General features: G+C 33.3%; 1 protein-coding gene across 1 annotated transcript in view; it reads left to right on the forward strand.

Annotated features, from left to right (window-relative positions):
* The window catches only part of RIMS1 (regulating synaptic membrane exocytosis 1), a 492165-nt gene that overhangs the window by 337745 nt on the left and 129582 nt on the right, over positions 1–24838 (forward strand). The window contains exons 13-20 of the mRNA XM_045867077.3: positions 283–454; positions 582–735; positions 1782–1853; positions 6555–6711; positions 7727–7852; positions 9376–9438; positions 13862–13951; positions 22042–22125. Of these exons, the coding sequence (XP_045723033.2) occupies positions 283–454; positions 582–735; positions 1782–1853; positions 6555–6711; positions 7727–7852; positions 9376–9438; positions 13862–13951; positions 22042–22125 (918 nt within the window). The remainder of the gene's footprint in view (positions 1–282; positions 455–581; positions 736–1781; positions 1854–6554; positions 6712–7726; positions 7853–9375; positions 9439–13861; positions 13952–22041; positions 22126–24838) is intronic.

Raw genomic sequence — 24838 nt, forward strand, 5'->3', positions numbered from 1 at the left:
TATACATCTATTAGTCTTGGATGGCTATACATCATTTAGAATGTACCTTTGTGTATGTATGCCTATTATCCCAACTACTGCTAACATTATAGTTAAAATTAGAATAGTGTTAAACCCTGCAGTCTTTTTAGACTTATGTTAAAAGTTATGAATTAAAAATAGTAAAAAAAAAATCCCAGGAGCAGTATTACATGTCACTACAATAGATGGCAGCAGACACTTCATTTTGCTTTTTCATCTACAAGACATACTTATTTTTCTGTTGACATACTTATTTTTCAGTGATAAAAGCAAAAGGAGGACCAAAACAGTAAAGAAAGTCCTAGAACCAAAATGGAATCAGACATTTGTCTATTCACATGTACATCGTAGAGATTTTAGAGAACGGATGTTAGAAATAACTGTGTGGGATCAACCAAGAGTACAAGAAGAAGAGAGTGAATTTCTTGGAGAGGTGACGTATCTTGTAAAGATTCAAGCCAAATACTTACGGAAGTTTCTGTGATATGTACTAATTACGGTTGCTTTTATATTATGTTTTGGTCAAGACACTTGATTTAATTTAAGAACTGCCCTTTCAGATCCTCATAGAATTGGAGACAGCACTTTTAGATGATGAGCCACACTGGTATAAACTTCAGACACATGATGAATCCTCACTACCTCTGCCTCAGCCATCACCTTTCATGCCAAGGCGACACATTCATGGAGAAAGCTCTAGCAAAAAACTACAAAGTAGGTTAAAGTTATTTTTAATTAACCAGAATTAGTTATGTGGTCATGATCAAATTAGAGATTGACATTCAAGGTATTTTTCAAATGTTTATTAGAGATCAAAATATTGGGAAATTATTTATCTATATAGAGACTTGACAAAACTATTTTCTGCATTTCCCTAATGAAAGTAATATGTATAGTACAGTAGAGTGATTCCAGAGCTGAAAGTTTAAAAACTCTGAATTATCATTCTTTGCCCAGTACTGAGTTGTTGATTGGTGTACTGATAATTTTTTTTTTATTATTAATGGGTTGTTACATATAAGGTTCTTGATAACTTTATAGTTGCTGGGTATTTTTAGTATTATTATTCATAAGAAACATTTTTAAAAACACATGGTAAAGTATGTTGTTACTTATCTGGTGATTGGGAAAAGAGTATTCTTTTCTGCATGTGTCCATTAAATTTTGAGTTATGACTAAATAATAAATCAACTGATACTTAGAAGCTTCTTTTTGGTAATCTAGAATGAAATTGTTTTCCTCTTATAATTCAACATTTCATGTTAGTACCTCTCTGATCAATCATTTTCTCAAAGTTAATGTTTAATGCAATATAATGGCTAATTTTGAAGGATAAACATAAATATTTTATCAAGAGCCGTGACGTCCTTTTTAGTAATATGAGCTTAGTAGAGTTCCAGCCAAGAAAGTCTTTCAGCCTTCCCACCGAGCCCCATCCTCCCATCCTCCCAGAACAGTGGAGGAGGGCGCCTAATTGGGCAGAAAACAGTGTATACACTTCGCTATAGGCTTTTACTATAATACATTAATTAAAGAAAATTTGAAAAATTAAGTTATTAAAGGGAGGAAATACTGAGAAAATGTTATCTTTGGAGAACAAACTTTAAAAAAAAAAATCAGCTCAGCGTTTACTTTGTGTTATTCTTGTTCAAAAGTATTTAGTAGTAATGTCGTTAGCCTTTAAAAAAAATTTGACCATGTCCTTTACATTTCATAAACCAAAAGACCCAGAGGTATCTGTTTGCCTTATTGTTGTACAGGATCTCAGCGAATCAGTGATAGTGACATCTCAGATTATGAGGTTGATGATGGTATTGGAGTAGTTCCTCCAGGTGCGTGGGTGAAGAGCATGGCTCTGCTTCACTGTGCTTCTTATGCTTGTGTTCACTGTCAATTTCCAGACTTATCTGGGATACTGAGCTGGAGATTTGTAGCACAGAGAAATCAGTATTCTATTATTCCATGGTGACTTGTGTTCCAAATTATTAAGAAAGTTTAAAATGGACTAATAACTATTCATTAACAGTCCCACTTATTTAATTTAGTCAGGTTCTGTTGTAGAAGCTAAGATGGCTAGCTAGGTTGAAATCATTCTTTCACAATGCTCTGAGCATAAGCAAAAATACAAATTTCATTTTGAAAGGATATGGTTAATTTTCTCAAATAAAAATTCCATTCTCCTATGTTTTATATTGTATGCCTATGATTTTTCCTTCCTCTGTTTCTGAAAATAATGTAGCCTTCCATGGAATATACTGAGAAAGGTGCATGGCAGGGTTTAAAACTGCATGTGGCATGGCTTAACTTTTAATGCTTTTGTGATGTGTTTACCACTTATACCTAGAATGTATATGTACATATTAAAATAAGGAAATGCTTTAGAAAGATTCAATATTCATTTTAAATTGACATCTTTTTGTCACTGTCAAGTTAGTAAAATTTTTGTGGCATTATGTGATTCAAATCTATGTTTCTCATCTGACTCTCATCAGAAAGTGAGTAAAACCAAGTAGTAAAGGCTTATTTTCTTGGCACTAATCCTGTGCTATTTCCTTGACTTACTAATAAAAAGTAAGGAAATACCAAATAAGAAGTAAGGAGAAAATCTTGGGATGTATAAATATGAGTTATTAAAGGCATTTCTTTAGGACAGTAATGACATATGACCCCTTAGTTTATGTGATTTCTCAGATGGAGATGCACTTAATTTGAGGGCAATGATTTTGACAAAGTCAGTAGACAGATTCCACATTAAATCTAAATGACTAAATTCACAATTCAAAGAGAAACATATAACTTCTTTAAAACTAGAAGAAATTATGGAGAGTTCTCTAAAATTAGGTTTCATTTGCTTCCTATAATTCAGAGAAAATATAGTCTTTAATCACTGTATGACATTAGGAAATATTTTTAAAAACAATAAACCTGGTGCTGTTCACATCTATATTCTTAGATAATACTCTCTGATATCAGACTGCAGGAGTTTTAAGTATTAGTGGATAAAATTTCATATTTTCTGTTTTGTTTGTTTTTAAAAGTATCATAATAATGAGACACATTCTCCACAGAAACTTTAACACAACATTCAACAGAAGATTTGTCTTTTATAAAGTTGAAAGTGGAAAAGTGATTGTACATTAAATCCACTGACATATTTAAATAGGAATCAGATGATTCCCGGTAGGAAAGTCATCAAGCCTTTCTAACAAGAATCTTGACTATTAATCAACATTAATGTGGTCATTACCAACTCATCTAAACAGAATTTACTTCTGTGTGTGGTTCTCAAGTTTTATTCACCCAAAATTTCATATTTTTTAATGATGAGGCAACAGCAAATGGATAAAAGAATAAATGGCCAATTGAATAAATACTAAATTACTAAAATGGTGAGTTTCCTTTCATTTCCCTGAGAGATCACACAGATAGCAGCCAAAATGGGAGTTACAGGACCCACTACAATTGGAATTAATGCTTGGATACCACTAAAAAACATGGAGTTTTAAAAATATTTGTATTCTGTACTGAAATATACCATATCATGATTTTTATAAACATATATAATCTCTTTCATCATATAGAAGGAATGCCTAAATTGTCATTTCAAATAATATTCATTTTTATTTAACATTTAAAAGGTAAAGAGGCAGGACTCTTATAAGAATGTAACAAATCAATAATCAATAAGTAATATTTTATGTTCCAGAGGTCTTTCATAAGTTAAAAAGGGAGACAATGCAATTAATTTATATTTTCAGGTATACTCTTCATTGATACAAAAGGGATGTATGGTAGCTTCTGAAGGGATATAGGTGTGGGAGATATGATATAGCAAGTTACACAGTAATATACAATACATTTTTTGAAAAAGAAGACAGGTGAGGCATTGGTAAAATAAGGGCAAGCAGCAAAAATAAAATGAAAGGATAAGTTAATAAACAAGCAGGTGGATAAATTCTCCTATGCTTTTAGAGATAGATTGCAAATTTTTTACCATGTTTCCTAGCATCCAATATGAAGAGAGATTTGTTTAGATGTAGATACTAGTTCTACATATGTTCAGTGTACTCTGAAGTTTCTGGTTCTCTTTCCTGAAGTTCAAAAGCTTAATTTAGATGTTCTACCACAGCTGAACCTTAAAATTTCTAATACTTTTGCTTTTCTAGGACCACAGAGTTCTGTGCTCTGGTTTGATGTACTTATTTACTACCTTTCTCCACTGAGGGAAGCCTAAGTTTCTAAAAGTAGCTGAGAAGCTCAGAGCTACATTTTATTAACTTTATCATAGCTTTGTTGTTATTTAAAATAAGTAATTTTAGCTGCTTAAGAAGAATAAAAATATGCAGAGTACCCTTATGTGGGGCAAGACACATGGTAACCCCAACTTTTCTGAGCATTATTTGAAATTCAGAAAGTAAGAAACAAACATAAACACACTCTTTGAGTTAACCAAAGCATTGAAATGAGCATAAAATAGCAGTTTCCTCCCACCTTTTACTGAAGGTAGAGAATATGTGTTATCAACAATAAATTAAACATAATACAAAGAAAACCAAATTATTTTGAAAAGCATTAAAAAACTATGTATACAAATTAGGATAGGATAAAAAAAGAAAGATACTACTTTCTATGTAAATACAAAGAACCTGTGAAAAAAAATCAGTTATACCCTTCTAACAGTAAGATGTCTAAATTCTCTAAGTTATTTCCTAATAGTTTTATTATATCAAATATGAAAGTGTTATTTATATACCTGGAATATTCATTGAAATCTTGAAATGGTGCTCCCAATTCAATCTTGACCTTCCATAATTATTGTATGATTGATACAAAAAGTTATCAAGTGATATCAAGTGGTAATTTGAAGTGTTTAAGTAATTCAGACCTTGGATTAATTATCTTTAAAAATAACCACCATTGGGGTGCCTGGGTGGCTCAGTTGGTTAAGCGACTGCCTTCGGCTCAGGTCATGATCCTGGAGTCCCGGGATCGAGTCCCGCATCGGGCTCTCTGCTCGGCAGGGAGTCTGCTTCTCCCTCTGACCCTCCTCCCTCTCATGCTCTCTGTCTCTCATTCTCTCTGTCTCAAATAAATAAATAAAATCTTAAAAAAAAAAAAACCACCATTTTTTATAATGAGCTATGAAATAAATTCACTACATGTAAATTTACTTGGTTTCTTTCTAAACTTAATATTACAATTTATACACTTGAACAATGACAAAGAAACTTTCCTATGTGGAACTCAAAATAATAGCTTAATTGCTATGATTTTTGTTATAAAATGAAGTATGTGAAACTATAAATTACAACATTTATGGTTACATTATTTGGCCATTATACTTACATTTTTAGAATGACAGAATGGTTAGGCATCTCTGATCTTGATATTATCATTTTGAATTGTCATTCATAATCATTTATGAAATGTTTAAAGACCTTTCTTATTCGTTAAGCTTAGTTAAAAGATCATACAATCACAACAAATAAATTATTGGAGAATTTTAGTCTGCCTTTCATAATGATGTTTCATGGCATATTTTAAAATAATGTAGGAGTTATCAAGTAAATAAATGAAGAAAAGTTCAAGCTGCCCAGTTAAATTTAATGTTTTCATGTTTCATGTACTTTTATGTAGTTGTAAATATAATTATTTTCCCTTTGGCTACAGAATTTTTTATTTTCCTTTCAATAATAGCAAACAATGACCCTTGTGGAAAAAAAAAATTAATTAACTGTTACTTGGAGTTGAGATTGGATTACTGTTTTATCTTAACTAAGTCAGAGATGATATAAACCTTTTTGTTTCAAGGGAGAATGAATTTAGAATTTATTTTTAATTGCAATTATGTTAACTGTATTAACTAAATTATGTTATCAACACATTTTGTGGAATAGTTTCAGATGTCTGAGGTAGATTTGACGATTGTTTCTATAGGAGGGTTAATTTTCTCTGCATTATTGCCATAGTCATCCCCATCCATACACTGTTTTCATTTGAAAATTATGGCATTATATGTAGTTTGCAAATTGAGTGAATATTTGTAATAGTGAAGATCTTACTACTCTTTGTTAACAAAAATTGATATGATAACTTTTCTTTTTTGCAAAGACATCTGAAATCCGACTAAAATAGTTTATCCTTTGGAAGAAAAATTCAAATAACATTTAAAGAGACCTCAAATTTCTAAGCATTGACTTATCTATTAACTATAGTTCACTGTCAATGAAAAATCACTAACTCATCATTTTTTAAATTAAAATAGTATCCCAGCTCATCATAACATCTGAGGCATCAACTGTCATATTCATATGCAGTATCTCCATGGGCACTTTGAACAAATCTGTAACCTGTTTTTATGCATGTATATGTTACACTCTGTGTACGTATACTTAATAGTTTTGAAGAGAAAAGCTAATAATACTGATTGCATGGCATTTATTGTAGTAGGTCCGTGGCTGCTTTAGATATAACTTGATACTATGTTTACATTATAGAATACTGACTGATTTTTTTGTGTGTACTCTTGCCAGTAGGTTATAGGTCTAGTGCTAGAGAAAGTAAATCTACAACATTAACTGTGCCAGAACAGCAAAGAACAACTCATCACCGCTCACGTTCAGTATCTCCTCACCGCGGCGATGATCAGGGAAGGCCGCGTTCACGTTTACCAAATGTGCCATTACAGAGGTAGGCTTTGAGATGGGCTTGAAGTCTCTGACAGTACTTTTTAATTTTAATACAATGTAAGCTGCCACAAGACTGTTACTGACATGAAATAATGGTTTAGTCAGTCAGGTTATTTTTTCAGAATCATTTGTGGGCAAAATGTCTTTTTATTCATTACTCCATCTATATTACATTCTGTTCTTGAATCTCAAGAAACTTTTTCCACGAGTAGAAGTTTATGTCCCAAGCACGGTTTTTGAATAACTATCTTGTATTCTGTTGACTAGTTTTCTCTCCTGTTAGGAAGAATTGTATGATAATGAATAACTTGTGGAGAGAAATGGCAAAGAGGAAAAGCTTAAGAGGCAGAAAGTATTTTTAAGAAATTTAGAATTTTGGGGCGCCTGGGTGGCTCAGATGGTTAAGCATCAGTCATTAAATGTCTGCCTTCGGCTCAGGTCATGATCCCAGGGTCCTAGGATCGTGCCCCACATCGGGCTCCTGGCTCAGCAAGGAGCCTGCTTCTCCCTCTCCCTCTGCCTCTCCCCTGCTCATGCTCTCTCTCTCTCTGTATCTCTGTGTCTCAGAGAATAAATAAAATCTTTAAAAAAAAATAGAATTTAGAAAAAATATAATAAAAAAATTAGAATTTAGAAAAAAAATTTAGAATTTAGAATTGTCTCTTTGAAGCACTTTAAGTGCTTATAAAAGCATGTAAAACATAAGTAATGTAGTGCTATATTTTATCTTATCCTGAAATATACTTCTGAAATTTAAATTAAGTATGCAGATGAAAATTGTCCTTTTTTGACAGAGATGCAAAAGAAGGTTGGAGAAATGTAGCACAGGCAAAGCACTCATAGAGAATAAATACCTTTAACTCATTGATAAAAATATGCATTTGGTTATGATGCCAACACTTCTCAAGCCATGCCCGTTTTTTGCCAGTTACTAACAAATCTTCCCCATTCGTCTGTCTGCCAGATTTGGGAAGATTATATACTTTGATGCATTTGTATTTTTGTAACCATTTTAGGAGTTTAGATGAAATTCATCCAACAAGAAGGTCACGTTCTCCAACTAGACACCATGATGCCTCCCGAAGTCCAGTTGATCACAGATCCAGAGATGTGGATAGTCAGTATTTATCAGAACAAGACAGGTATTTGTTCAAATTATGGTCTCAACATTATAACTTTTTATTTGCTCTGTTTTAGTATATGATAGATATCTTGGCATAGTACATCAGAAAGTAAAAGTATTTAATCATTCAAAACTGAACTCTCAAGGAACAGCTGTTAGGATATTCTAAAAGAAATGCAACTCTAGGAAATATTTGGCTAACATTATATTGTCATAATGTGTGCATTTGTTTACAAATTGAAATTTATGTTTAGCCAGTTTAAAATGTATTGCTTGTTGTTTCTAAATTATAGAAGGAAGCCTGCATAAGCAACTTTCAAATATTTTGTATTTTGTGGGTTGCAGTCTTTGGTATGTTATTTATGTAATTATAAAATTATGTTTTTTATGTTATTAAACAGTTTTGGATACAGGTCATCTGAAAGACAATGTTGCAGAGTTTCTGTGAGAGCTTCCCATAAAATGTCTATAAAGTATAAAATATATGAGATGGAGTTTTTCATATGGAAACATTCCCTGGACACAATTACTAAAAATCTACATTACAACTCTGTTGTTCTACATGCCCATAGACTTTCTTCTCAAACTAACCACATACCGGTGTAATATGCCAGACCACAAGCTCAGGATTTGATTTAAGGTTTTAGAATACTCACCTTGTTGAATATTCTCTTCTGGATTTTTAAAGTAGAGACGCTTTCAGGAAGGAGTAGGGAAATCTTAGTGGTGCTTAATGATTGACTTTTTGCCATGTAGTCAAGGACACAGAACTCAATAGGGCTTCTTAATCCTTTATTGTCATCCTATTGTGGGAAGGGGTGCCATGACCTTCAAGAGTGGAGTCATATTGGGTGCTGAGATAAGAGCTGCTCTGAGCAATAGGATTCCACACTGCTCAGCCTGAGTTGAGTTGAGTGAAGGCCACTTTGTCAACATTCATTGGGGGTCCCTTTGAATTTAGGTGAGGATGGGAAAAAAAGACTTCTTGACCAGGGCATTTAACAAAGTGAAATTAATTTGAGCATAGAAAAAGTACCAGTTTTAAGATAAAACAATTCTAATCGAGTATATTCATGATTGGTTAAGAAGAAGCATAGAGGATATTGCATTTTTAGTGTCTGTAAAAGTCAAGAGGACTCCATGCTTAGGGTTCCAATGAGTATCAGAAAGTCCAGATGTGTAGGCCTTTCAGAAGTTTTTAAAATATCCAAGTATCTGGAATTAGAATAGATTTTTTGTGTCTTATTTGGGGAAGGTTTAGTTTAGTTTAGTTTTGTTTTAATATTCTATAAAGTCACTTGGAAATATAATAGCAAATCAACAACAGCTAGGACTTTGACCATGATGTTTGTACTTTATTGTTTAAAATTTTTTAAATACTGTCATGTTTATTTTTGTTTAACCTCTCGAGCAAATATGCTAGTGCAGACAATCTGGTTTCTTCCCTTTTCACGTTTTCATCGGCATACCATTGGCATAACCCATGTCATTTAATGCCTCATGATTTATCTGTTTCATCCACCACCCATCCTGTCTGTGCAGTGAGCTTCTTATGCTGCCCAGAGCAAAACGAGGACGAAGTGCAGAATGCCTACATACTACCAGGTAAATACAGGGATTTGGTAATGGTAACTGTGTGTGATGACTCTCTTTCCATTCTACTATTCTTTCTTCTCGCCCTTAAAGGTATTATTACAAATATGTAAAATTAATTTCCTAAGTATTCAAAATTTGTTTTGTTTCATTGGAGATTGTGGAAAGGTTCCAAATATATTTTTATTCTAATCCAGGCAGACTGCTTTTCTACTTGTTTATTCAAAATCCAGAGACTTATGAGCCTCTGTGGAACTGTTTACACATTCCTAAAACCGAGGAACCGATTTCCGCAATTACAATTCAAAATGCTCATTGTGAGCGGCCCCCACCCCAGCCCCCAGCAGCACACACACACACCTGTCTAGTCACAGGAGGTCTGATCTGTGCATGGCGGTGTTATTGTTTTGATGATTATGTTTGTTTTAGCCTTTTTTTTATCTCCTTTTGGAATCTACTATTGTTTATGTATTGTTATATTTGCTTTTAGTAAAATCTTATAGCACTCATTTTTTTTTACTGGCTGAACACCAGCTTCCTTCTTGATAAAGAATGAGAATATTTGACCTTTAACTTCTAAATCTTCCCTCCCTTCGTCCCCCCACCAGTTTAGAAGGGTTGTAATACAAACTTTCTCGTAAAAGCACACAACAATATGATGCCTCTTTAAAGATGAAAAGAAAAGAGGATGTAATATTCTCCTGTAATTTGGAGCTTAGAACCTGATACTTTATTTATGTCTCATTACATCTTGGATTTCATATCCAAAATTAATTGATTAATTAATTAATCTCTTACAGATTACTCATAGAATGCAAGCTGTAAACATTTATTGTCAATTTAGAGTTAATAGAAGGTAAGGAAGTAGAAAGTCAGTGAAACAAACCAACACACAGACAAACTCTTTCAGATATTTTGGCCAATAAAAAGACAATAGGAAAGAGCTATACCTGGAACACCTGCAGTGCAAGGACAAATGCAGAATTTATTTTGTCTGCATGGAACATGTGGCTCTGCTCAGTAATGCAAACGTGATCATGCTAATAAGAATTGTTTCAACTTCTTATATATATAAAATTATCCTACTGATAACTACTTCCATGTCTTCCTGTAGAGCCACAGGAAAAAAATGAGGAAATACTAGTTTTGATTATGAACTGGGGAAAAATATAAAATTATGAATATTGTAAAAATTATCTCAAATTCTTTATAATGCTCAGCTTCCCAGGCTTCCTATTACTTGTTTTTCCTAACAAATAGTTTGTGGGTAGGAACAATGTGTTTACAAATTCAAAAAGTTTTTTTTCTCATAGTCTTATTGATTTGACTACAACTGTAAAATAATAAAATAAAATAAATTTAGACCAATGTCCTAAATAGAACAGCTAAACATATTTTTCTCATATTTTCTACATATAAAGGTGAAATATCAGGATATGCAAAATATGATATATGGTAATTTTATCATTTTGTACAATCTTATCTTCAAACTACATCATATCATATTCACTTAGAAATTTTAAGAATAAAATTTGAGGATTTGCTACTTCTCAGCAAACAAGGAAAATAAAATTCATTGAGTACCAAGCATAGTGTTGTCATTAATGTACTTTATCTCAATTCTCTGGCCGTAATTATATGATACGAATGTTATTACCCTCATTTTACAGATGAGGAAAGATGCTGAGAAAGTTTAATTTGATAAGTAACAGAGCAAGGATTCAAAATCAGGTCTATTGACATTTTCCACTAAACTAGTTTTTCCACAATTAGATTCTAAGGAGTTGGTGCTGTGCCAATAAAAGAGTTTGTGAGTCAAACAGATTTTGGAAACTTTGCAAATTATAGTCCCTCCCTGAAGATTTAGTATGCACAGCATGTTGGAGTCATACACTAAAGAAATCGGTATCATGTTGTTTAATCCACTTTCTGCCTATTTCTTTTAATAATTAATACATAATATTCAATTATATTTATAACATAATTATTATAACTTAATACTTAAAATAATAAATATCTACTTAACCATTAAACCCTTTTTTTCATAAAAACATGACCTGAGAAAGTAATGTTGTACAGAAAATTCTATATATAGCTGCCTTACTATGTCCTGGATACTTTATATCTGTTATCTCATTTAATTCTCTGAGCACCCCTATTAAGTGGATGTTATTGCCTCTCTTATATAAACATAGGAAAAGGCCCGACCTGAATTATCCAGGTTCATTGCCATTAAGTGGCAAAGCCAAGGCAGGAATTTAGGCCTTCATACTATGTATAAATGTTACTTCCATTCTGTTTCACACTCTTTGCTAACCCTTGTTCAAGTATTCCTGAATAAACCACTTTTGAACCCATTGCTTTAAAAAGTTAGATAGCAACCTATTGCTGAAGATATTTGCCTAAGTTGAAAAGAAGACTCTTGTCTGTGAAGCAGGCAAAATCCTTAGTTTCAGTAAAATCTGTCTTCAGTTAGTTTTCAAATATGGTACTCTAATATATTTTTAAACTGAAGCTTTAAGAGATTTCCTTTGATTTGACCACTAGTATAAATATGAGTAAACCAGTGGGGTGTTTGAATGTTTAGTGTGTCCTCAGCAAATGTACATTCCCTTCCTGATTTATTGTATTTTAATGTGAGCTGAAATAGACTTGGGACTTTCATAATCAGCAATTAAATTTGTAGAAACATTATTAAATTGTCAAAAAATTAATTGATTAACTGGATCTAATTTGCCCTTGGTGTAGTACAGACCATCCAGAATCCTTCAGAGATTTTAATATAATTCAGATAAAGTTGGGCTTTTTTCTGCCATTTTTCTGCCAAATCAAAATTCATATTCTAGTTTGCATCTATTGCCCATCTCATTGGATTTCCAGTGATAAATTTTATCTGTAGTTGGATTTGGATTCAGAGGCTAGTAAATGGGAGGGATTTCCTCCACTGCAGTCACTTGGTCTTTGGGTCTGGCCTTTCCTGACTGCAGCCCGGTCCCAAGACCAGCTTTCTCCCTGCCATGCTGGTCAGCTCTTGCTTATTGCTAGAATGTTAACTCTCTCAGTCAAGTTTTAATTCCCAAATTACATAAATTATTTCGTTAGTACATTTAGCTATGAGTTGTTTACTTCCACAGAAGCAGGTATAATATTAAATCAGGGATTAAAGAGTAAATTTAAATATTGATTAACTCATAGAGTTTTGTTAGCAGATATTTTTCAAATTAAGACAATTAAATTATAATTTTGAGTCTTTATCTTAATTATAAAGACTGATGTCTATGATTCCATATTTTAATAATTCTTATTCTAACTTCAAATAATTACTGTGGTTATTCTGAGAAAAAACAAAAGAGCTGTCTTTGTTTGTAGCTTTATAGGCCTCCTACTTTTTCTATGTCCTGGTAGAATTCGCTTCGTATATATTTTTCTGTTTCCTGCATGTTTGTGCTGCCACATTCCAGACATTTTGTTAGGCACTATGAAACATTACCACCGAAGATGCCTTGATTAGAGAACGGTTCTCACTGGAATATTTACAAGGAAGAGTCCTAACAGTGAGTCCCAGTTACAAACCAATCCTGAATCCCTGACCTACTAAAAATAACAAATTCAAATTTTAATAAAACACTAACATTTCTTCTTGAAAGTAATTATGCACAGAGAAACATTAAATTAATGATATCTAAAAATAACTTTAATTATAAAACTTATGAATTCTAGAATATTTCTCTAACTGAAATCTAACTACTCAAATATCAGAATTCTAGTTGTCTTGTCATTTATTTGTTGTTTTACCTGTTGATTTTAATTATGATCATTAATTTTATATTATTTTATTTTTGGAAAATTTTAATATGTGAAGCTCAATTCTGCCTGCACATACCAAAACCAAGTCAGTGACTAGACAGGACTTCCCCCTTCATCATGAATGCTTTCACTCAAGAGTATTGACATTTACTGATGAAATATTTGTTAGGTAAGAGCATTTGGAAGTCATGCCTTCCACTTCCCTTGTCTAGTGCTGTGAACCAAAATAGTTGAGTTGTAACTTTTTTCTCCTCCGATGTCCTTCATTTTGTTTTGGTGTGGCATCTGTTCTTGGTAACAAAGTTTTAGGCATTTTTGTTTTAGTGCTTTCTGTATCCAGTTTTTTCATAAGTAGGTGTGATCTAGTCTCATTTTTTTTCAGTCTGAGACCCTTTTAAAAAATTATGCAAACCAATTCAAGCATAATCTTTGTTTAGTTTCATTTTCTAAACAAAACTTTGCACTGCCATCCTGTCAGCTCTCTCACACCCTTATGAACTGAATCACAGCGATTCTGCATTTTATGTAAAGGGGACATTATTTTATGCTTTACTCTCTAACGTGGTCTTCCTTTCTTTGTTTTCTTTGTCTTTCTCTTCTACCACTGGATGCAATGCACTGGCACTAGTGAACTGCAGCCCTCCCTTGACAGGGCTAGGAGTGCTAGTACCAACTGCTTGAGACCAGATACTAGTTTGCATTCACCAGAACGAGAAAGGTATAAAATAAAGACTTTCTTAATTTCCTGTCATTTGTACTAGTGATTTTTTTCCATCACTTTGTTTCATTTCATGTGAGTCTCACAGGTTTGTTCATTCATGTTCACTTTGCTAACTGTCTCCATCTTCCCCCCCCCCTTATTATACACATCTATGGAGGGAGATATGTGTATATGGGTAAGCCCAAGGCTGCACGTACACATATCTCCGTGAATGTTGTTGCAAATGGTGTGATATAATTTGTAACTGCTTCTGGCTTCTGCTTCTCCCCTTCTGTTGCTGTTTGGTGGTTTTATTTACACATGACTCAGGAGCCTTCAGTATGCTGATAACGTTATAAGGTCCAGGGAGTTATCGGAAGGGGGAGGATCACTTTCCTGTTAGTTCCAATGATAAATATATTGATGGGTTTTACATCAATCTTCCACAAACTTAAGATAAGAATTCTGTTTTGGTAGAAAACTTCCCTTGTGAATTTATATTCATTATTTAGTCAAGGTACTGTGATAGAGATCATGTCTCCCAGTAAGTTATATTTTGACAACAAAAAAAGGGTATGTTTATCTTAGATTTTCTGATGCCTTACAAAAATAAATGCACATTATATATACACACACACATAATTCTGCTTAACACTTTTAACTGATTGATTATTAAATAATTCTGATTTTACTTCAAATGTATTCAAAGTTTTTGTATTGCAATATCTCCTAATTCTGAGGAGCTATTTTTTTCATTATAGTGCAACTTGCTATCCCAGTAAACTTGGTTATAATTGATAGTCTTGGATGTAATTGTTATTTCTTTTCAATTAGAAGTCACTCACTGGAATTTGTTTACTACCTCTTTATAAATCCTGAAGAAAAACGTTTAGCGGTGCTAATGTGTAGCCCACTTCTCTTCTTCAGAGGCTGCTTTAAACTTTTTTTTAGCAATCTTTCTAGTTTGAATCTATTTATCTATTTATTTATGGGATTTTTATTTATGGATTACTATTTATGGGATTATTATTTCTGGACTTAAATAAGGGTATACACATCCATTTTTAACTGTCTGCATATGATTCTACTGAACAAATTACTTTTTTATTTAGTATTCTTTTGTATTTGTATATTTTGTAATAGAAAACAGTGGAATCGAACTTATGTTACATTTTTTTATATTTGTAATAGAAATTTTAGTTGAAATGGCTATAGGCTCTTCTAAAATCACAGTTGAAATTGTTTTTTTCTCTTCTGTTATGTATTATCCACCCCCCCAAAAAAAGTAAATACAACAGTAGCAAGAAAAATCTTTTTATATGTTTTACTTATTTTTATTTCTTTATATGTTTCTGGTTGGTATTAAAACAGAATAGAATTGCTCAAGTCAGTAGAATATTCTGACTATAACAAGACCCTAACATTTTTAGTATCATTTATATAAGGTGCTAATAGAAATATAATGCAAGCCACATGTATAATTTTTAATTTTCTGGTTGCCATATTAAAAAGCTGAAATTAATTTTAATAACTTAACCCAGTATATAGATGAAATATAATTTTGACATACAATCAGTTAAAAACTATAGATACTCCTTTTTTTGTATTCCTAATAGCCACCTGTGGTTTGTGGCTACCATATTGGATACCACAGGTTTATTCTTATGCTAAAACCTATCTAGTATGTGTTCCCTTGTTACACTAAAGCCATAGAGTTCACAAATCTATGTGTTGGTGAGTTTAACCTCTCAGATAATACTCTTAAAATAGATCAGCCTATAGACAATCTGGCCACAATTATTGTGTTGGTCATAGTGAAGTCTCAGTGAGTGTACTTACTTTTCATAGAAGAAAAATATCACTGAAACCTATATTTATTCACTCTATATATTGAATAAAAAGAAATTTTCCATTAAAAAATGAAAGGGGACAGAGGGGGCAGAAATTGGTATTATCAGTGGTCTTTCATTTATTGCAGTCAACTTTGTTTCCAAGAAGAAAATAAAATGAGATAAGTTTTCATCAAGAAAGTTACATGAGTTGCAGATTCTTATTGGTTTGGAGGATAATGACCTCAAATGCCCTTTTGTTCATACTTTGAAGCAGAACATCACAGTATCAACAGTGGTGACTTTGCTCTCTTTGGAAAATGCACCTAAAGTCCCTAGGCAGAATTTGCAGAGAGTAGGGAGAGGGAGGCTTAGAGGCTCTTCCAGGTTGCTTAATTTCTCTGATTGACCAGAGAGCTTCTCATGTGAATGCCTAATTTATACATAGTAGATAAAATTTTAGAGAAAAATTTTTAAACATAATTTCATATTCTTAAGATAGTAATGTGTTTCCACAGCCTCATGAACTATAAAAGTTAAATAATTTGCTGATTCTGAACCATTTTGATGAACATTTATATGCTCTTATACCAACTCAATGCCCTTTTTTGAAGTATCTTCACTAACTTTTAAAACAAATGAAGTTTTGTGTCAATGCAAAGGATGAAATTGTCAAAGCAGACTCAGTATCCAACACCATAGTTCAATAATGATTCAAAGATAAAGAAGCATCAGGCACAGATGACATATTCTTTTCTTCAAGGAGTCCCAAATCACAAGATCCATTTTTTTATCTCTTATTAGGGTGGTTTGGCCCAGGTTAAATCATGCTTGGAGAAGCACTGTTTGCAAAGGAAGCTATTTCCATTTTTGAATGCCTTCATTATATATTCTGTTGATTACACAAATAACAAAAATAAGTATGGATTAGCCCATTACTCCATCTAGTCATGCTTCATAAATCAAGAAATTTGGGGTTTATTTGCAATAAAAGTTCTAGAAAGACTAATTATTTCCTACTCAAGATGTCTAATAGAGGACTCTCCTTTATGTTTTCACTCGCAAATACCACTGAATGTTTACGAGGACGTCTGTCAAGGCTGATCCACTTTTCCTCCCTTTTTATTCAGGTCTGCTTCAGGTCATTCATTCCCGCCCCGCGCCCCCTCCCCCCCAGTTCCCTGTTTGGGAAGGAGTAAGTTACAGGCCTGCCATTCACCTTTTCATTCCCAGGTTTTAAAACAAATTATTACTTAAATGTTCAGAAACATTTATTTTTAGAGCCACTGGAGAAGAGTTACTTTTCTTGGATGTTTTATCTTCTTCTTTGACCTTTCATAGAAATCATAGCCTTATTGAAGGTTCATGAAAGGGTAGTCTATACTCACAGCCTCGTTTTTACCTCCTCGTAAATTCTGAAATTTGACTTCCGCTCCTTACCATGGCTCTACCACTGTGCCGAAATTCCTCTCTGAACTACATTGGCTCCCTAATTGTCCAGCGGCGTCTTGAAACATTTTGCCTTAACCACCCTGTCACTTGAACCTCTCCTCTATTTGGTACCATCTACAAATTTTCTAATGACTCAGGACACAGTCGCCTCTTGCAGGCCTTTCTTCCTATCCCACCCCACAAAGATAGGTATTTTTCCTAGCTCCATCTTCAGTTTCCCTTTGCCCCACCCATTCTACCCCTGAAATTGTATTTCTATCAAAAATTTCCATTCTAATACATGAAGGCAATGCTCCAATGTAATTGACCAGGCCAGAACTTTTCCTTGAGCACTAGGTCTGAATTTCTAAATGATAGCCATTTGTGTACATCAAAATGTTTGAATTAAATTCATTATCTCCCCTTACATCCTTTTATAGCAAAATACTTTCTTTTCCTAAATGTTGCTTTTATTAGATGGCTTTGACATATAACCAGGCACGTTATCTGGAAACATTTTTCCTACTCTTTTGAGAATCTCCCGAGCAGATCCCTTACCTTGATTATATTGAATTATGTTATAGCCCTTCCCTTGTTACTCTTGCCCCCTAAATTATTTCATAAGCTTTATTAATAGTTTTGATTCCTTTTTGTCTCAAGTTTTCTTTCCATTAAAATTAAAATACCATCTTTCCTTGGTGTCTGCTTAAAAATTTTAACTGATTCTTCAAAAATGCAGGTCAGATAACCATAGCTTTTATAAAACCTTTTTATGTTACCCACCCCCCAATACCTTTTGCCAGTCAGAATTACTCACTTTTCTGGGCCCACAAAATATTATATATTTTTATTAAAACATTATATTTTACTTAGTAGTGTGTTTTTCTGCTATATTTTATTCCTGGAGGATAGGGATCATATCTTATTTGTCCTTGCTATCTCTTGTGATAGCGTTATTATTTTTTACTTAATAAATGTTCAATTTGGAGATTTGGGGGCTTAAAAAATACTCCCTATTTTCTATTCCTAAATTTCAGTCTAATTGTGAGCTAGACCCAGGAACTAGAAGATGGGAGATCTAATTATCACCATAAATACAATGGACAAGTTTAGAAGCTGTGACTTTAGGTCTACAGGCTTTGCTAATAATTCACCCCAGAATCAGTCAGATTCACTGAACCACAAGACAGGTTCAGTCCCAGGCCTCACATCTTACAACGCTACGTCCCATATCATCTGCTGTTTACAGGTAGCTTGATTTGGAAGGGGTAATCCAGAAAGGACTGAGTCACCTGTGCCTGGTCGTTCAACACAGCCACTGATCTTATAAGCCAGTTCTCCTGGGGCGCCTGGGTGGCTCAGTTGTTGAGCATCAGGCTCAGGTCATGATCCCGGGGTCCTGGGATCGAGCCCCACGTGGGGCTCCCTGCTCAGCGAGGAGCCTGCTTCTCCCTTTGCCTCTGCCTCTCCCCCTGCTTGTGCACGTTCTCTCTCTCTCTAATAAATAAATAAAGTCTTTAAAATAAAAATAATAAGCCAGTCCTCCTATCCTGGGGTAGAATGAGGCAAAGGGTAGAAAGAGACCAGGAGCATTGCTTGAATGAATTTCCCTCTGTATGGAAACATGAGGACTAAAGGAAAGGAGGTACCTACCTAAAACTTAACAAATGTAAATTGAATTAAAAGAAAGAAACTTTGTTTCAAAGTGTAAGTATCTATATTAATTTTACTTTAAAACAATATTGGGAATTTTTTTTCTTTTTTACTTATTAATTTATTTTTTTGTTTCAAGTTTTTATTTAAATTCCAGTTAGTTCACATACAGTGTAATATTAGTTTCAGAAGTAGAATTTAGTGATTCACCACTTACATATAACACCCAGTCCTCATCACAAGTGCCCTCCTTAATGCCCATCACCCATTTTTTAACGGACTAAAATGAATAGTGGGATTAGACAATAAAAATACATACTATATGATCAGTTGTCTCTTTTGTTCAGATTTAGTTTCTAATAGAGTAGTTCACAAATATTTCTTACTTGTGCTATTTATGGAGTGAATGGTTTACATTTCCATATAATTTCTCTTTTAGAAAATTGAACTGCTTAGCCATGTTCTGCCAAGAGATATGCGCCATTGAAGGGTGCACATAAGCAAGTGTAAATATTAATTGCACACTTAAACACACAAACATTTGTTTTACAGTGTATCAGTGCTGGGGGGAAAAGACATGACATAAGAACCATTTAATTGCTTACCAAGACCTGTCAGTTCTAATTCCTTTATATCTCATCAGTGGATCCCCTCACCACTGTTAATCTCTTCATTAACGTTCTCATTACTTCTCACCTGTAATAACTTATTATCTACTTGGACATCCACAAATATATATTAATTACTTTTTCTGTAACTGTCAAAACTAAACAACAAAAAAAACCCACTGTAGTTCCTTATGCAGGGAGCTCAAAGCCTGTTAATTCAACCCTTTAACCATCAGAGTGACCTTTCTTCTGCTGCTGTGATCACAGAGAAAGGGAGGGGTTTTAACAAAGAGAGGATCTTAATTAATGAGTATGAGATACCTGATATTGAAATACTAATAGTGGGGCGCCTGGGTGGCTCAGTTGGTTAAGCGACTGCCTTCAGCTCAGGTCATGATCCCAGGGTCCTGGGATCGAGTCCCGCATCGGGCTCCCTGCTCTGCGGGGAGCCTGCTTCTCCCTCTCCCACTCCCCCTGCTTGTGTTCCCTCTCTCGCTGTGTCTCTCTCTGTCAAATAAATAAATAAAATCTTTAAAAAAAAAAAAAAGAAATACTAATAGTGTAACTAACCAGAAATTTCTAGGCAGGGTATTTGGGAAAGAGAAATCAAGAAGGAGCTGATTCAACTTCATGATTAATAACTCCAACATAGCCTGCCATGCTAGCTTCCAAGATGAGAATGGAAGCTGAACCCTGTGTGTTTGGCTCAATAACAAGGGGATAAAAAGTCCAACGTTGGCCTTTTCTTCTGTGTCATAGGAGAGAAGGACGTTGCACATAATTTAAAAGCATATAAAATGTACTAGTATATTAGAAACTCCCAAATGTGTTATATTCAAACTTAAGTAATATCTAGTCTTTGGACAAAAATTGAGTGTAAATTGATCTTGCTCCCATATTAAATATATGAGGGAAAAGCAAATGGATTTCTTATATTGGTACCGTATATCAGCATATTAAGAAGGACTTTGAGTATACAGATAATACATGTATTATGCTACGTATTTCTTCAAAAGTTACTTTTTAATAACTTGCATTCACAGTTGCCTGTTCCCAAATGTACACCTTTCCCTTTCGTAGCTTTCACTGCATGTTTCATAACTATAGCATTTTACTTTTTACTTTACTTTTTTGTTTAAATAAACACAAGGACTGGAATTTTGCCTCAAGAAGCAAGGTTATTCATGATCCTGTCAAATTAACATGACTTACTACTTTACAAAAAAACACATTAACTGTATTTTTGTGTTTTCACATACTGTAAACACTTCCAACACCATCAGTTTTAACATGACTGAGCACACGTTAATGTAGAAGATCCTGTGGTTGTGATTGTTTCCGATTATTTTAGAAATATTTTTTCTTTATTGTCCCTGCAGAACAAAGGCCAGTAAAGTGAAATACATTTTAAAGCATTCAGATTGGACTGACCAGCTATTTAAATAATCTAAAATTATTAGGTAACTTAAAAATTAATGCAAAGTATTTTTAATTTCACAAATATGTAACACATAGAAGAGTACATGTCACACGGTTTTCTCCCCAAATTCTGCTTTTGATACCTTTATCTCTTCACAGCTTCCTTAAGCCCTTCTTGAATCAAGGCAAGTTTGTCTTTCTAATGCTGACTGATGAAGCACAGACTTCCAAGGGGCTCTCAGAATCGAGTACCTGCTGATCTCAGATAGCCTGGTCACATGTTGACAGCCCTTTGCTGCTTTTTGTCCAAATAATAAATCCAGTCAGCTAAGTGAAACGGCAAAGAAGATGGCTTTTGTTTTTTTGAAACATTAGGACTAGTCTGGATAATTATAAACTCTTATAGCTATATGAGTCCTTAGAGACCATTCAGTTATCCCTTGTTGCATACAAGGAAGCCAATATCCAAAGGAATTACCTGTTCAAAGTGTTCATATCTAAGATGTAAAAATTTCCAAATCTGGCCTGTTCAGTCCTTTATTGCCTCTTGTCAGTTTTCAACTAGGTGTTTGTAATTTGTGGTTATACACAGAATCTCAAGATCGTCTAACAAAAGAATGAACTAAGAGTCAAACTTTCATTTAACTGTTAATCACAAAAAAAGTATTATTGTAAACACAGAAATAGAAAACAACTGTGTTTCTGCTTTGCATTAAATTCACACACCTCATCTTTGCCACTAATTCCGATGCCTAGTATCAAATAAGCATTGGTAACTTCTTAAACCTATTTTATTCAAACATAAGCCAAGTTCTTAAGGGTGCATCTTTTTAACTTAAAGTTGTGTGTGTGTGTGTGTGTGTGTGTGTGTAGATATGTATACACACACAAGCACATTTTAAAGGAACAAAATTACACACAATAGATTTCAAACATCTTCCCAAGTAAATTGTTTCTCTATTCACTTACAGGGGGACAAGATTTATTTTCTTACAAAATTATAATTTATCTGTCCAAGGCTTATCAAAATCAAGAGTAAATTATGGAGTAAAGAATCTACACTTTGCCTTTTTGGGGTGCTTTTCCAGTCCTATTGTTCCATATATTCTTTTATTTTAGGAGTTACTAAATGTCCTGTTTTTTCCTGTCTTGTTCATTGGGCAAACAGGGGTAGATGGTCCCCCTCCCTAGATAGGAGACGACCTCCTAGCCCCAGGATTCAAATCCAGCATGCATCTCCGGAGAATGACAGGTACTAGCCAACTCCTCCTCACAGACAAGTGGCTTCAGCAGGCTGATAGGCCACCAAGTGAAGGATAACCAAGAGAAATGTTGGTTATTATGTGCTTCTTTTCAGGAGCCAGACCAGATATGTTGTGATTCCATCACTAAATGCATCCCACTTCTAATAAAGCGCCTCAGCGTGTTACTGAAATGAGGGTGGCACATGCAGATGGCATAGTTTATGAACACAGTAAAGTCAGATCCAGTGGAAAAGTTCTGTTTTAAATGAGCATTTGTTTCAGTGTTTTGATTTTCTAGAAACATATTTAAATATTGCTTTTGTTTAAACATGAATAAATAAAAATTTTCAAGTGTTTTAAAATATATTAAAATCTGTCACGGAAGACTTTTCTTTGTTATATTGGCTGATGGTTTAATCTCAGTTGTCTTGTTTTTGTTTTTGTTTTTGTTTTACTACATAAACTTGTTAATAATGAAGTTTAGGTTTGGAGGAACATTAAAAATGTCTGATTGGAAGTAAAATAACTGGTTCTTATATATTGTATGAATATGGTGTCTTTAAACCAAATATTGTTGAGGGCTAGTGTCAGTCTACAAGGTAGGTCTTTAAAAATAGCATCAGTCCTTTGAACGTGCCTCATGCTGACAGTGTCAGAAATGCTGTGTTATCCTTCTCACAGGCATAGCTAACCCAGTTCTCCTGTTCTACCATGCTTCTTATATATAGTCGTTGGCTTTAAATATCTTTTTCTGACTGGTCATAAAAAGTTACCGGATGTTTGGGGTGCTTCTCTTCTAGTTTAAGCAGAGATTCAGTCAGCATATTGGTAATATTGATTAAGTAGAGAAGTATAGTTGGTAGCTCAGAAACAGAACAACTAGTAAAACATTTACAAAATGTTCCTTTTGTTCATTTCCAATATGTGTGGATATAGACAGCAGAGTAATTGCACTCTTGGTTAAGAGTGATAAAAATTTTTTTTTTTTTTTGGTATCTGTAAATAGTCAAGATAACTTCGGGATTTCAATTTGGAAGAAAAACTAAGCCTTGTCACTCAGAGAAAATTAAGTCATTTTACCAATGTTGGAAAAGGCCACAAGCTAGTAATTTATAAAGACTTTAAGAATATTTTATCAGTTTTTAATCTTTAAGAAATTTACCTTTTAAGATGACTTGCGTATTTGAAATTTAAAACTAATTCCTTCTGGTTTCTGGGATAGAATTCTGGAGAGTAGAACAATTAGTAGTAAAATCTCCAATCTAAAAATTATTCTAAATTTAAAGTATTTTCAAATCAGAATATGAAGTAATCATATAAATTAAATAAAAACATGCATCCGCATTGCTACTCATTCATCCACAAATATTTATTGTGCCCTGTGATATGCACTCTTATTATGGCTGGAGACACCACATTGTTTAAGAAAAGCAAGGTTCTGGCCATCAAGGAACTTAGAATTTCCTTTTATAAAACACAATTCTAGAAAGCCTTTGAATTTATTGCAAACAAATGAGTCAATGAATTTCATCTCATGGAATGACTATTTGAGTACAAGACAATTAAATATAATGGTCTTTAAAATGAATATATGTGTAATATATCAAGACACAAATTAAGCAAAATGGAAGTCCAAATAATAATTTCAGTTTTTATATACACAAGATGGAAATTAGTTGAAAATTAGTTGTCATTTAATGACATATGAATTAATTATGTTATTTGATTTAGTAGATTGTATATATAACTTTATGGGTAAATTTTAGGAGCAGAAATGGTCATTTTAGATAAGATCACTAAGGAAACTTTTACTAATACATAATTCTGAATATACATTTATTATGACTTATTTGTAAATAAGATCTATGTTCAACCAAAAGACATATATTTTAAATGGCTTGATACTATGATTTATTACTATAGGGAACAGAAAGTTATTTACAATAAACTTTTACTAAAATATAGGAATAATATGTGCCCATAAATATGATAGAGAAATAGCTAAATCAACAGATGCTAAATTCATAGGCAGCCATGTCAGCCACTTGGCAAAACTTAATACTTGCATTTTACTTCTTATCAGCTTTATCTAATTATTCATCAGTTTCTACCAATTTCCAAATGAAGGGAAGATAGCATCAGATTTGGAGATAGTGAATGCTCATGATGATTTGGGCATCATTTGAATTTTGCCCTAGTACTTGGAAAATATTCTAAAATCAGTGACAGTATATATAATCAGCCTTTGGATGTCTTGAATCAAGGTCATATTTGATTATTTTGAAAATAACAGCAATACAAAAAATTTTGCTTAAGACAGTTCTCCAGTAAGTTGGAAAGCATTTAGTTGCCCCCTTATTTCTTACAGCTTGAAAATACATGTGGTTACGTGTGCACATGCACACACACACACAATTTTTAACATACCATTTTCCCACAATTTAATTTCAGTTTCAAACAATCTTGATGTCATCTCAAGTTGTATTTGATTTATTTGAAATTAACATGGAAGCAGGTTTTTCTAGATCTAGAAAGATTTCCTAGAAGTTGTAGAATATTTAAAACAAACAATGAGGAAAAAAATATATAAATTTAGAACCCCAGGGAATAAGTCCGACTTTAAAATTGTTGGGAAAATTTCCCTGCAGTTTTATTACTAAAAGTGTGAAGACATTTTAAAACATAATCATTCCAAAACCAAAATACCTCTGTAAATGGCAT

Source organism: Mirounga angustirostris, unplaced genomic scaffold (genome assembly GCF_029215605.1).
Source record: "Mirounga angustirostris isolate CCGP_5_RB_7025 unplaced genomic scaffold, mMirAng1.0.hap1 SCAF_8, whole genome shotgun sequence".
NCBI lineage: Eukaryota > Metazoa > Chordata > Mammalia > Carnivora > Phocidae > Mirounga > Mirounga angustirostris.